This window comes from Micropterus dolomieu, linkage group LG18 (genome assembly GCF_021292245.1).
Source record: "Micropterus dolomieu isolate WLL.071019.BEF.003 ecotype Adirondacks linkage group LG18, ASM2129224v1, whole genome shotgun sequence".
Taxonomy (NCBI): Eukaryota; Metazoa; Chordata; class Actinopteri; order Centrarchiformes; family Centrarchidae; genus Micropterus; species Micropterus dolomieu.
Genome location: NC_060167.1, coordinates 27583867 through 27598774, shown reverse-complemented (window position 1 = coordinate 27598774; position 14908 = coordinate 27583867). Strand labels below are relative to the sequence as shown.

Genomic DNA, 14908 nt, shown 5'->3' with positions numbered 1-14908 from the left:
CTTCACAAATGCTTTGCTGCATACCTCGGTTGTAACGAGTGGTTATTTCAGTCAAAGTTGCTCTTCTATCAGCTTGAATCAGTCGGCCCATTCTCCTCTGACCTCTAGCATCAACAAGGCATTTTCGCCCACAGGACTGCCGCATACTGGATGTTTTTCCCTTTTCACACCATTCTTTGTAAACCCTAGAAATGGTTGTGCGTGAAAATCCCAGTAACTGAGCAGATTGTGAAATACTCAGACCGGCCCGTCTGGCACCAACAACCATGCCACGCTTAAAATTGCTTAAATCACCTTTCTTTCCCATTCTGACATTCAGTTTGGAGTTCAGGAGATTGTCTTGACCAGGACCACACCCCTAAATGCATTGAAGCAACTGCCATGTGATTGGTTGATTAGATAATTGCATTAATGAGAAATTGAACAGGTGTTCCTAATAATCCTTTAGGTGAGTGTATAGTCTGATTTGTATCATTCCACGTCCAGTTACGATGCATTTATAGCGCCTCCTAGTGGTGGATTTGAACGAGATTTTCAGGGTATGTGTGAGGTGCTTATGTAGACATATCCTGGAAGTTCTGTGTTGATTGGACAAACAATATGCATTTTGTTGCCTGTTTTGCGTTTTATCCCCTGCACTTTGTTTGCATTTATTGCGCCCCTGGGTGTTCGATTTGAATGAAACTTTCACGGCATGTTTCATTTACTTATGAGGACATATCCTGTGAGTTTTGTAATGATCGGCCCCACGGTTGCTGATTTGTGGTCATTCATGTCCAGAGCCACGCCCCTTTCAAAGTTCATTGGTCCATATCTTGAAAAGTAATTGAGATATCGACATGCTTTATACAACTTTTAATAGGCTTGATCCAATGATGATTCACTGAAAATTTGGTGGCAATCGGAGCTACGGTCTAGGAGGAGATGTCAAAAATGTGATTTTCAAAAAGTTCAAAATGGCGGAAAAAAACTCTAGGCAGACCTTAATAGTCCTTGAGGCTTTTTTGTAGAGCACATTGAGCTTCAAAGTTAGCATTTTTAAGCTTTAATTATAGCGCCACCATGTGGCCGAAGCTGATGCACACCATTTCCAGTTATTCCCGCAAGTTTCATGTTTCTATCTCATTCCAGCTCACGGGAATTTGAGCCGGCGCGGCAGACAAAAAATAATAATGATAATAATAATAACTAAAACACACAAACATAAATATGTACAATCACAACCAATACCTCTACGCAAAGGACAGTTTTATTGTGAAAACAAAGGATGAGCTGGTGGAGCATTGGTGCGCAGCCGCAGTACCATCAGGGGAATCGTCCACTATGGCTGAGGTAAGGGGGTTTGGGATTTTAATTTTAAAGACCGACGCGTGATTATATGGCTGAATATTTAACATATTACGGTGATTTATTGATTTGGGTTATGATACAGGCTAACATTGTCATATTTTCCAGCGGCGTTGATTGACCAGCTAACGTAAGCTAACGTGTTGTTAGCTAATGGATCGTATTATTGAACGATTTTCTAATATAACCATAATTTACAACAGTTTTATTAACAGTGTCAACTGTCAGCTGAGTGAGAAAGAAGAAATGTTTATGTTGTGGTAGCTGTTAGCTTGTTAATCACGTTAGCATGTGTGTACACTGATTAGCTAACGTTATAAACCTGTGTAACATTAGCATGGGCGTCCTGGTTACTCTTCATGAAAGTCAGCCTTGTTTTTCCAGACCCACAGCTTACAGGACCTCCAGCAGCCCGCTGTCTCCTCCAAGGTGTTTGTTCAGAGGGACTACAGCTCAGGAACCATCTGCAGGTTTCACACCAAGTTCCCCTCTGAACTTGAGCCACGGGTATGTGCAATGTTTACATGGGCGTTGTGATGGTTGACTGAATGTTAAACTATTGTGTGTAATGTCTAAACTGTGTGGTTACAGCTTGATAAGCAGCAGTTTGAGGAGACCATCCACACCCTAAACAACCTGTATGCAGAGGCAGAGAAACTCGGGGGGAAGTCTTATTTGGAGGGCTGCCTAGCTTGTCTGACTGCCTACACGATCTTCCTCTGTATGGAGACACACTATGAAAAGGTAAAACTGCACCAACATTGTTTATATCATCAGCTTATACTTTTGTCTCTGGCGGGTCTGACAGATCTACATCTCAGCCTTTATCTTAACTGTGTATGCTACTGTCTGTCGCTCTGTATGCAGGTGTTGAAGAAGATCACCAGGTACATTAAGGACCAGAATGAGAAGATATATGCTCCCAGGGGCTTGCTGCTGACTGACCCCATAGAGAGAGGCCTCAGAGTCGTATCCTTCTCCTAGCTAATGTCAGATGAATTGCATCACCAGGGCTAATTAATGGAGGCATTATGTATGTTGTCCTACGAGTATGTCTGTGTATTGTTTGTTTTTTTTAGTTCTACATAGCAGCACATTACTATGTCCACATTGTGATAATTGATGATTGTGATACAAAGAGGCTGATCAGCTTTTTTGATTTTCAGTTTTTTAGTGGTCTTTGTAATGATTTATCTCCAGATCAGCCATAACTGTCCTAGGTAGTGTGTTGACATATGACAGTAAACAGTGGGGTAGAAAACTACTAAAGTTATACTGATATACTGTCAAATTAGGAGTACTGGTAGGTGTTGATAATGTTGCCTTGCCCATTTATAAATAATTTCCTTCTCCATGCTTGGTCAGGTTATACATGCACCTAATTTTACACACCACTTCTAAACTAACTAATGTCTTCTTAACCTTAGAAAATACTGTACTTGACTCCATAATGTCAGTAGTACATTTAAACATAACTGGTGCAACCTTGTGCATGCTAAGAAAAGGCAATTGTTGTTAATTATATAAGTAAAATGTAGTACTGTGCATTTCCTTTAACTTGCTATCTTCTAGATTGAAATTACCATCTTTGAAGACAGAAGTATTGGTTCTGAAAGATAAAGAATTATTCAGGTATGGAGATACTGATGTATTTTTAATTAAGAGTCAGGTCGACTGGTCAGGTCTTATTTGACGTTTTTTCCCTTAACTCTAGAAATTACAATTTTATGAAGGGATTTTCACAAAACGGATCTCTGAATGCTTTTAATTCCATCATTTCATAGTGCTCACTCATTTCATAATGCTCACTTAGCAGCGCATTTACTACCAGCTAGTCAAAACATAAATGAACACTGAAATCTCCATTGTCAATACTTGTTGCTTATTGTTGATGCTAACACAATTTTCTTCTTTCTTTCTACCTCACTGTATAGGGGAAAGAAACAGACACTCCTCATCTGTCTGGCAGCACACATTCAGACATCTGCTTCACCTGAATGGATGTATATAATTTTAATCTGATCCTTTTCTCTGTTATTTATAAGTACTCTATCGTCTGCCTACCCTTTTAAGTTTTGTAAATGTGTTTTCAAGTCTTTTTGTACATGTGCCGATGTATAAATCATGCCCTAGGTGATCCAGACCGGTCTTTATGAATGGTGCCAATGTGACTATAATAAATGCAAGTGCAAATAATATAACATGTGTATTTGCCAAGAACTGATTCAGAAATAGGTTGGGACGGAGTTGTTGTCACAGTCCATAAACGGCAATTCTTTTATGGGCAGTGCTCCACATTATTAACATGCTGGTTGTAGCTTTTGTTGAGGCAGATGTTTTTTGCATCTGTGTGTGAGTGTGATTATTTTTGGGGCGAGGGTGGATCATGTCTTGTGAAACACAAATCGGAAGTTCTGAACTGGAGTTTTTTGTGACTTTTTGTGTGGAGCATGTTTGCTGTTAACACAAAATAATAACATCACTGAGTACATTTTGAGATATGTCTGTCTCTGCTGTGTCATAGTACAACTGCAATCAGTTTCCTAAATCATGGTCAACGGTTCTGTCACGTTTCCCATAAGATTCAGTATCTATATTGCGAATGTCCTCTCCCTTTTCATTATCACCAAACACCACAGAGACCTTTAAACACCGAATTCCACAAATAATTGCAAAAGTTGGTGTTTGATACAACTGGTGTACTTTTCTTCCAAATGTTCTTAATAAATAGCCTTTTCCTGAAGTCTGCAGAGCTCCTTGTGTTTGACCTTATTTCAAATATCGGAGTGCATAAAGCTTTGAAGAAACCTGACTGCAGTATTATGTGTGGGAAATGGATTCCAAAACAAGTTAATTGTTTTAAATAATTATTAGCACATAAACCTACCAACACCTGCAGTTTTTTCAGTATGGTTTACCTGGATTAGTAAGTGTCGCTTTTATTCTGAAAAACAGACCGGATATGTTATTCCTTTTTGCCTCCGGAAGCTAAACAATGATGGCTACAATGATGCTGAACCACCGCTGCCTGTGACTTAAATTGTAGTCCTTTGCGCTCATATGTCAACAGCACCTCAGTAAAACAACCCCAAGTCAAAATAGTGCACGTGAACCAAAACGGTAAGCCCAGTTGAATTACTACAAGCTTGAGCCAGCGATTAACCTCACGTGCGTTAACGTTAACCAAAGTCGGCTAACGCTAGCTTTGTTTTGAATTGGTAACGTTAGTTTTAGGGAGTTAAAACATATCACACGGTAGCTACTGCTCACACGCATACTGCATTTTGTTAATTAAGCTGACATTAGGTCGGTAATAAGTGAACTTCATCACTCTGTCCACAGGCCCCGTCCTTCTCTGTCCACCCTGGCGTTCCCGTCTTGATGGCATTTCCCGATAACCGGTATCTACCAAAGCATGAATGTCAGTTCGTGCATCAGGTCAAGGATGAGCTGCAAACTTACCAACAGAAGAGCAGCCGCAACAGGTAAGTTAACGTCCATTATGAAAATGGACCATATAAGTGGCCAGCTTAACGTTTCTACAGTTTAATCATGTGATTGTTTTAAACTCTGTTAATGAAACTTTACAGATGTTTGCTTGTCAGACAAAAAGTGTTTTATTGTGAAGAACCCATCATTCCATTATGCATCTTCCTGTCATCTTGACAAAGACGTACAGTCTTATAAATAACTGTGATATACACTGTTAACACTTATTCATCACAGTATGGCATGGACATAAACTTCAGGGATATGATGTTAGGAAGCATTAGCGATCAGTGTCACCTGTTTTGGTGCAAATGAAAGTAAGAACAGGTGCACTACCGAGGCATCAGCAAGACAACCTCCAAAAGGAAATGGTTTTACAGGCAGTGGCCACAGACAATTGCTCTCTCCTTATCCATGCTGGCTGATTGTTCTCTAGTTATGCATTTTGCTTGTGTTCTTGTAACTTCTGGTAGCACAAGGCGGTACCTGCAGCCCCAGCTAACCTGGGTAAACTGCCTTCCAGTACTTTGCATGTGAAAGGCTTTAAATACTGAACAGGTCATCTATTGGATACATGAAAAAGTTCATAAAGGGCCTTTTAAAGAGAAGAGGTTTACATGCTCTAGTGTGTGACTGTCTGTGTTTGTGGTGTATCTTCCCACTGGCCGTGTTTTTTCATGCTGTTGTACCTCCTGGTTTCAATGAGACTATTTAAACAAAGGTTATCAACAATGACATTAAAGCCTCAGCAGCAAGTTTGTTTATTAAAAATGTGTCGTGTAATGTGTTAATGTCTTTCTCTGATGTCATGTCCTCTGTGTCCCCGTGCAGTGTGCTGCTGTTCCCCCCTCTACCCAGCAGACTGCGATACCTGATCCACACGACCATAGAGGACTGGCCAGAATTCACCACCTTCTCAGTCGGGGAGAGCTGGTGCCGTAGGGTGGTCGTCTGCCATTCTGAGCTCAGGTACTGAACGTAGACTGGAAGTAGATACTGAAAGTAGATCATATGCACATTGTTGGCCAAACTTAAATCTATCTTTGAAACTTTTGGTCTTATGCATCTAAAAAACTACTAGAAACCGATGTGATGGCAATTCGAGTTTTCAAATAAACAGCTCAGGCTAACACTTGTCTTTCTGTGAATTTTATTCAAATCCTCTGCAGAAGGATTCACAGCAACACACATATGCTGTATACATGTATGCTCGAATGAGTGAGGTGAGCTGAGTGAGCGTGTTATTTATCCAGGTTTAGGGTCAATCATATCGTCCCACAGAGACGCGTTGTCCCTGAAGTCTGGATAACACAGAGAACAGAGATATTTCGACTGTGACGCTTACACAGATCACATCACACATGAGTCTCCCCGAGTCCAGGGTACATGCAATATGTTTGGAATTCCCGTTACACTGACTTGTTGTGATCAGGTGGGAGTTCATACATGTAATTGTGACATGTTAAGAGTTAAATATTCACCTTTTGTGCAGTATTTTAAAAAGGTGTATGTGATGCGATTGAAACGCAGACTAACAGCTAAGACTGACAGTTAAAGTTAAATTTAAAGAAGGAAAAGTGTTCATTCAAGGTAGGTTTTAATACCAACTTTACAGCTTGTACCTAGATAATCTCTATAACGTATCTTTTACAAGATTTTAGTATCAGAAGAATTCTGCTCTCCGTTTGTAGTCAGAGTAGTATTGACCAATCATGTTTGAGCGGGCGTTGGTTGCATGTAGGTAAACAGTCCGTGTGGAGAGCAAAACATTTTTTATCACTCTCAGAACCCTACAGATTAGCTTTAAAAAAACTTATCTGCATTCAAATCATCATCAGACGATAGACGATGGGTACCTAAACTATCGACAGATTTGATGTGCAATAACAATCTTGGCTCCAACAGTCAACATTCATGGCTGTGAATAAGAATTACTTTATTATCATCTTTACACTCTTTATTACACACGCACAAGAGAAACCTATACATGCAGTTGATGTGTAAAGATGTCAGAAGACTGATTGGTAGCCACAGCGCCACGGTTAGGAGTTATGTGCCTTGCTCAATGGCACCTCGGTATTGCGCGCATACTGCCATATTACTCAGTATGTGATCTTTTCCAGTGATCTAATAATAATACTTTTCCCCCACATTGCTGCTGTTTGTTTTCCTAAATCCCTGATTCTTTTAAATAATGTTGAACACATTAAGTGGGTGTTCCTATGTAAAGACATCTGTATTTTTCTGTAGGGGTGACGTAGAGGAAGACAGTGAATTGGAGAGCAACAACAGCTTGTGTGAAGAGCTCCTAAGAAGTAGAAGTAGGGAAGAGATGGAGGGCAATGCCAAGCCTAAATCTTTGATCCCATCGCGAAACCGAGGACCCAAGAGGCCTGACAAACCCCTTTACCTGCCACGAGCTGCCCGGGAGAGACTGTCCTTACAAAACTCAAAAGGACCCTCGGCAGACCAAGTGTCATCCGGTCCAGCCTCAAGTAACTGTAGCTGCATCAGCAGTTCATCTGACTCGTGTTCCTGTCCTGAAACTACGGAGAACTCTAAGTCCTTATCCACATCCAGACAGGAAACTCTCCCCAGTGTAGCGGACGGTATCCTCAGCCATGTTGCTGACAGTTCAGCACTTTGTCCTCAGGTGCTGATGCTTCAGGAAGCTGAGCCTGTAGTCTGGGACGAGACTGTGTCCTGCTTTGCTAACATAACTCTGGAGGATGAGGAGAAGGACAAGGAAGACCTTGCTAGTGTGCCATGCAGTGATGTAACTGAAGAGGTAAGCCTACACACTTATTTTTATGTATTTTTTAGTCAATATAATTACTATAGTTATTATAATATATTTTCCATTGTTCATTACTTATGTATTGAACATAAGTATTTTGGATTAACATTCATATTACATTAACCTCTTTCATGTTGAGGCCACATTAGCACCATAAAATATAACCAGTTATTTTGTGTTTGTCTCATCAGATCAAGGCACATCTGAAAGAGACAATGGCTGTTTCTATTGAGCATGTTCACAATGACTACTCCATATATATGAACATGTGTATCACTATCGACCCGGATGACTTTCGCCACGTGATCGAGATCTATGACTTCCCAGCTATATTCAGAACAGAGGACCTCCTGGATGCTTTCACAGAGTACAGGTGCAAGCAGGGGGCTTAGATCCTAAACTTCTCTACACATCTGTCAGTTTGTCTGCATGGCTTTAAGTTTATTCATTTTTGAGATTTAAAGTTTTTCTGTATTTACTCTACACCAAAAACTTTATATTTGAGAAATCGTCCTGTATGTCCCATCTCGTAAATTGAGAAGATCTCAAACAATTAATCTAGCTACCAAATTCATTAAGTACTTTCCTGTCTGCTTCAGTGATGGCGGAATGAAAATCAAGTGGATAGACAACACACATGCCCTGGGGGTTTTCTCCAGTGAGCCGGCAGGTGGGAGTCCTCGCTGTACAATGAATGTAGTGGATTGAGGTTAAAAGGTGAATGAAAATGACTAAAAATGTGTGTATATACATTGTGTCATATGCAGCACTCCATGCCCTCTCCATCTGCCATCCGATGCTGAAGACAAGAGCCCTAGCTGAAGGGAGTAAAAAGGCCAAAGCCAAAGCCATGAGATGGGCAGGTAAGATAACTTTCATTTGAGCCCTGTAGCTACTTGAAATAAATTTGCCTGTTGTGGTTCGGGAGATCATACCATAATTTAGTTGACAACTTCTGTGGTACTTTTGTTACGCCCCACCCTTTGGTGGCAACATGGGGCGAACAACAACCTAACACTGACCCAAACTCAACACAAATAAACACCTTTTAAAACAACCAAATCAAGGGAATTTATTAACATAACTAGACGATAAATTAAGAACACCAAAAACACAAGAACATAACACAAAAATGCCCCAGCTGAGCGGCAGCAAGGCAAGCAGTCCCATATCAAGAAGGTCCCTTCCTGACACTTGCACAGCAACTTTTAAAGCCCGCCTTCCAAGGCCAGGTGGACCTTATTCGGTAATTAGCTGGAGCACTCCCAGAGCAGAACTGAAGGACAGAAAACATGGACACAGCACAGGGAAACACATACAGCCGTAACACTTTGTATTCAGAAAGGGAATTTGATTTAACACTGGATGATGTGGATCAGATGGTTGTTTGTGCTGTGTTCCAGAGTTCCTCCAGCCAGTGAAGGAGCGTCCCAGGACAGACTGTGCTGTAGCCCAGCGGATGGTGACCAGAGCCTTGGGGCTGCAGGGACGAGGGAGAGTGCAGCGATTTTGAAGGGAATTGCTAACTCTGTTGGCTAATGCAGGTGATGTGTTTTTGGCATTTGAAGTCCACAAAGTAACCTTTATTTGTGACCTGAAGGTTGGCCGTTGTTCCTTTGTGACTATGACTTTCTTGTTGCTTTTAGTTTTGGGGGGAGATGCCTTTTATCTAATCACATGCAAGGATTCTTGTCACATTTAGTAACACTGTGGTTATGTCTTTGTGTCCAACTATAACTGCCCTTGTGATTTGATTGCTAGAGATCAGAACACCAAACCTGGGATAGCACATGTAAAATATTTAACTGTAGAATATACAGTACATTTGTCATGTTACAGCTTTGTGTGTCTCTTTCATCCTGGGTTCCTTTCATACCAACATTTCCATACACTGAAACATTATATAAATTGGGATGTGCTTTGACCATTTTTATTTAAAAAATGTAATGCTCTTCCACATTCATCCATGCATACAAAACAGTCAAGTAGCAAGCAACAAATACCCCTTTGCATAACCCTTGAATTTTCACATACATATACTACTTACTTACATATTTGTGGCTTTTACAGTACATCCATATCATATCATAGTCCCTGACAGCAATAATGTAACAAAAATCACCAAACTCACGGAGAAAGAAGCTTGAGGGCATGCATGGATCATGAAGATGAAAATGTGTCTACTGTAGCAACCAAGAAAACAAATCAATAAATAAAACATTTTTCTTAAAGTGAGCTCAAGTATATGGAACATGAAATCCCAGAAGGGGAGAAAAAAAAAAGCGCATTTCCTGTCAGTTTAATTCTGACAATTTATGTTCTTAACAGCTTTTCTAAGAAACTAATCCAAGCAACTGTTGTCATAGATGAATCTTCTGTATTCAGCACTGGAGGGGTCGTGGCAGATGATGTTAGGGTGACCAGACGTCCCGAAAAATTCAGGACCGTCCCGAATTACGAGAAGTTGTCCCGACTCCTGTCCGGTTTGTCCCGAAAATTAAACTGATTCTAGCCTAATTAATCATTAAATACTGATCGTTGTGTTGTTCTCTTGCTCCAGCTGGGGTTACAGGTTATCTGTACATTGTGTCAACAGCGTTATTATGTTCTAGCCACAAAGTAACACTCATGCTCTTTTGCCCTTTTTGTTTTCTTGTGGTTAGTGGAAGTTACAGTTGCGAGGACTGGGAAAGTGTAGCTTCAGGCAACCACGGCGGAGAGATCTTCAATTCAATTTTATTTATATAGCGCAAATCACAACAACAGTTATCTCATAGCGCTCATAAAAGAGCCGGTCTAGACAGTACTCTGTGATATTATTTATAGAAACACAACATGCACGTGGCGCAGACAGATGTGACAGACACCGCACTGATGAATGAATAAAATAAAAATCGAAATCAGGTAAAAGATCATGATTTACCCACTGTTGCATATCCACAGTTGTTGTGTTTTTCCTAATGACAGACAGGTGACTTCATGAACAAAAATAAGCAATTTTAGCGTTGTTGTTTTGATGTTCACGTGTGTTAAAGTTCATTGACACTGAATGTACCAGTAGCCTCGTCCCGAATTTCATCCATTCTCCTCTGGTCACCCTAGATGATGTAAAAATAAATCCAACATTTGGTAGCCTGTTTTACAGTTTTGGTTACAAGTTGTAATCCTTTGTAGAAAGTTAAAGGAAAAAAAGACACTATCTACAGTAATTATAATAATGTACTGCATTTGTTTTCAGTTACTAGTTAAAACCTTTAACTATCCAATACTGTGGAAGCAAATGTTATTTAAACACCCCCCTGTTCAATTCACCTGTTTTGTGGGAAGAACATACAGTGCGAGATTCAGTTGTAGCACCACATTTAGCAGTCGACTATTTTCATCCATTCAATGCAAACCCAACATCATCTAATGCCTTTTGGTTTGAGGCTTTTCCCAAAGTCTTTGGTCAAACTTTGGCTTACAAGACAACTGCTGGCACATTTGATTGAATACGTTATTTGGCTGCAACCCTCCCTGACATCTTTACCAATAAGCACCAGGTTAAAACCTTCATTTCACTGACAACAAAAGCACTAAGACACGATAAGCGATAAGAACCCACACATAGCTGAATGTGGTTAATAGATTAAGTAAGCAAGCAGTTCATTTTCCCATTGAATCATTGTCCGTTGTACCAGTTGAGCCCTGAGCCCAACAACAATCCAGCACTGCTCCAAGGAAGCAAAACAGTACAGCACCTCTAGTGGTTGTCAAACATTAATAAACACTTCCCTAATGTCAGAGTGTCCGCGTTGTCCGTCTTCGGTCTACCTGTGTGAAAGCTGGTTGGTCAGCAATCCTGGGAACGTGTCCTCTGTTTCTGAACTCAGTGAGCCACCTGTGAAGTCAGACAGGGAAAGGATGACGAAGACAAAAGCAATTCTATGTAACATGATACCAATCAAATTCTGAACACTGCTAACTTTAAGAGGGCGCCACTCTTTTTGATCTGATAAAATGGCACCATTCGGACAATAACCCCCCCCCCGACGTGATGAGCTGACCAGTGATGTCCCAACTAGGAAACAGTAAAGTGGACTGTTCTCAAAATCAAGCAAATGTTTGTCTAAAAAAGTCCACTAACTTTTGGCAAAGGTTTTATTCTGTACCATGTTGTGATATGACACCGTTTTTAAAATATTATCTTAACTTTCTGTTTTCTACAGAAAGATCCAGCAGAGCTCTGCCTCCGTTCACTGGCCCTCTGTAGAAGCTCCACAGTGGCCACAAACAGCTAGCTGATTATTAAGAGCACGACTACCTTCCAAGACTGTTTGCCTGCTTCTCTGATTGGTGCAGCAGGTTTGCATGGTGAAGGAGGAGACTCTTCAGAGTTGACTGCCACACATCAGCAACATCCACCCCTGCTGAAGTGTCCTTGAGCAAGACAGTGAATCACCACCAGCCTCAAAGTGTCTGTTCTGTTGCTGAACCTCACCCTGTTGGACATTATTGTTGAAAGTCCGATGCAAGCGGTGATTTAAAATAGAAAAGGCACTGGGGGGAAAAAAGCTCTTTGCTTGTTCTGATTTGATTGCATGTTGCCTTGAAAGTGCGTTTCAAGGGTGTTAAAATTCCAGGCAAGGCGTTTCTTTCCTCCTTGCTCAGGTGTTGCAGGGTTGATTGCATCACTCTGTGTAAGTAGTCATTCTTTTTAACGTTGAAATCCGTCAGATTATTTCTCAGGATTTGGTCAAAATTATTACCTTGCGCGCTGTAGTCACAGGTAGATTTATAATATGGAATGCACAATTCCAGCTGACAAATATAATGTAGATCCATTAACAGAATCTGATCTGTTAAAATGATAACACTAAGTATGGTTTTCAGGTGCCAGCGTTCCAGTTGAGAGACACGGTTGTAAAGGAAAAAAACTTACTTGACTCAATAAGATTTTGTAATTTTTTAGTTCATTTAAAAAGTATTATAAGCGAGTTATAATATGTTCAGTTTTTGATATTTATTTGTTTCCTCTAAATAACAAACTACCGTAGGATTGTTAACGCAGAGGCAGTGTTCAATTTCTTTCTCATTCCACATGAAAGAAAACTGAGTTTGTGTTTCAGAGACTTGTTATATGCTGGGCTCTCTGTTACTGAAAAGTCAGTTTTGTATCATTTTGTCATTGATTTAACATGAATCTTACCTGGTGTATGAGTTTTGTATTCAGTAAAAGATGCTGAGAGTATTTTATTGTCAAATTGAAATGGGACGTTAACCTGAAATGATCTTTTGTGCCTGAGGGAAAAGAAGACTTGATAGTAGCATTAAATGCTGCACAATCCCATGGAAATATGAAAACTGTACATGGTAATTAAGTTGATTCATTTTGTTAAAGACGTTTCAATGTTTTATGTAAATGTTATATAAACATACAGTGCTGCCAAGATGTGGACAGTAGACAGTAACAGTGTTAAATGTTAATTATCTTAACAATGTTAAATTTCTGACTCTAACCTTAAATATCTGGTGAAAAGTATAAAACACATTTATTATTTGATTGCAAATTCTGTGGAATCAAATAAGTTCAAACCCCCATGACTAGAGTGTGAAAGATGCCTTCATTTCATTTTAAGGTGAATTCTCCTTTCATGAAAAGTACAAATAGGCTTTAACACAGCCTCATTCTCCACTGCACTTGATGCCATAAACGTTGTTAATATTATTTTATCCATAATACAGAAGAGATTATGATCCTTTTAAGGTTTTGGTCTCACCTATATGACAGCTGTATGTCCATATCCGATGTCCATCATACCGGGAGCGGCACTTCATAATGTTGTTGGTGTAATCTGATTCTGCAACCTCATAGTTGGGGTTTATCACGACCTGGGAGTGCAAAAACAGTGTTTGTTAATGGTCTGAAAACAATGTTCCCTTCCATTTATACATATACAAATCATTTTCTTAAGTGCTACTAATGGACCAACTAATTCAGATTTAGTTACTGGCAGTAGAGATGGAATGCCAAACACAAGCAGACGCAGAGGAAAGTCTTGATGATGATGACATCTGCTGCTGGAAAGATGAGATCTTGCTGGAAAGATGAGATCTTTCCAGCAGCAGATGTGCTGTATCTACTATGGCTAGACTGGCAGGCCAAATGTTTACCTGAAGGATGTAGTCACCGGGCTTCACGTCTGTGATGTCAATCCACTGACAGTCAATGTCATGCCTGTAGGTGTCCCAGCAGCCAACTGTGATGCCCTGTGCGCCGAAGTTTGCACATTCATACCTCTTCTGAATACCTGTCAGCATTCAGAGCAGTGTAAGTTTTGGTATTATGCCATTCAGACCTGGCTTTATTAATATATTTTCATCAAACATAGTTTCTTCATGTCACATGTCAGTTTTTCATGTTTTTACTGTATTGTTTAAGAAATCTTAATAGAGGAAATGATATTAAACCAGAACTCAGTAGCATAATTCTCCACAAAGCCACAGTATTCAATAAAAATGAAAAGGGAAGGAAGAAAGCTGTACCCTCGTCACAATGAGTGTCCTCCAGACAGAAGCTGGCTTTGTGGCCCTCTGCCACTTTAGTGCCGTTTAAACTCATCAAGTCATAGTTTGTAAAAACCTCCATACTGTGGTAATGTCTGGATTGGGCAAGAAAATACACAATGTTAAAACATCCTCTATACACAGTATATCTATCAGTTTATAGTGTATATAGGCTATACACTCACCTAAAGGATTATTAGGAACACCATACTAATACTGTGTTTGACCCCCTTTCGCCTTCAGAACTGCCTTAATTCTACGTGGCATTGATTCAACAAGGTGCTGAAAGCATTCTTTAGAAATGTTGGCCCATATTGATAGGATAGCATCTTGCAGTTGATGGAGATTTGTGGGATGCACATCCAGAGCACGAAGCTCCCGTTCCACACACATTTAGTACAGTGTACATTGTAATGTTCAAGAAACAAATTTGAAATGGTTCGAGCTTTGTGACATGGTGCATTATCCTGCTGGAAGTAGCCATCAGAGGATGGGTACATGGTGGCCATAAAGGGATGGACACGGTCAGAAACAATGCTCAGGTAGGCCGTGGCATTTAAACGATGCCCAATTGGCACTAAGGGGCCTAAAATGTGCCAAGAAAACATCCCCCACACCATTACACCACTACCACCAGCCTGCACAGTGGTAACAAGGCATGATGGATCCATGTTCTCATTCTGTTTACGCCAAATACTGACCTACCATCTGAATGTCTCAACAGAAATC

The 14908-nt window shown here is 40.2% G+C and overlaps 3 protein-coding genes across 8 annotated transcripts in view; 2 read left to right on the top strand and 1 right to left on the bottom strand.

Moving 5' to 3' along the window:
- Window positions 1–1180: 1180 nt before the first annotated feature.
- Window positions 1181–4090, top strand: LOC123987470 (golgin subfamily A member 7-like). Its single transcript, XM_046076412.1, has 6 exons — window positions 1181–1332; window positions 1732–1854; window positions 1939–2091; window positions 2215–2316; window positions 2920–2979; window positions 3282–4090. The coding sequence occupies exons 1-5, from the start codon at window positions 1210–1212 to the stop codon at window positions 2965–2967; spliced, it is 549 nt and encodes a 182-aa protein (XP_045932368.1). The 5' UTR covers window positions 1181–1209; the 3' UTR covers window positions 2968–2979; window positions 3282–4090.
- A 226-nt stretch (window positions 4091–4316) lies between these two features.
- On the top strand, window positions 4317–13216 carry r3hcc1 (R3H domain and coiled-coil containing 1). Of its 6 annotated transcripts, none has more exons than XR_006829074.1 (10): window positions 4317–4467; window positions 4690–4832; window positions 5668–5805; window positions 7087–7624; window positions 7825–8006; window positions 8233–8303; window positions 8401–8496; window positions 9037–9148; window positions 10000–10116; window positions 11842–13216. XR_006829074.1 is itself a non-coding variant. In XM_046075966.1 (9 exons), exons 2-8 carry the CDS (start codon window positions 4729–4731, stop codon window positions 9144–9146), a joined length of 1239 nt encoding a protein of 412 aa, XP_045931922.1. In that variant the 5' UTR covers window positions 4317–4467; window positions 4690–4728; the 3' UTR covers window positions 9147–9148; window positions 11842–13216. The 6 variants fall into 6 exon arrangements, 4 of the variants coding, with proteins under 4 accessions (XP_045931922.1, XP_045931919.1, XP_045931921.1 ...); XR_006829073.1 differs by having other exon boundaries at window positions 9037–9177; XM_046075966.1 differs by lacking the exon at window positions 10000–10116.
- Window positions 9548–14908, bottom strand: part of loxl2a (lysyl oxidase-like 2a) — a 33966-nt gene continuing 28605 nt past the window's right edge. The window contains exons 11-14 of the mRNA XM_046075962.1: window positions 14159–14274; window positions 13787–13923; window positions 13393–13504; window positions 9548–11513 (exon numbers count right to left, since the gene is read on the bottom strand). Coding sequence (XP_045931918.1) covers window positions 11443–11513; window positions 13393–13504; window positions 13787–13923; window positions 14159–14274 — 436 coding nt within the window. The 3' untranslated portion in view covers window positions 9548–11442. The remainder of the gene's footprint in view (window positions 11514–13392; window positions 13505–13786; window positions 13924–14158; window positions 14275–14908) is intronic.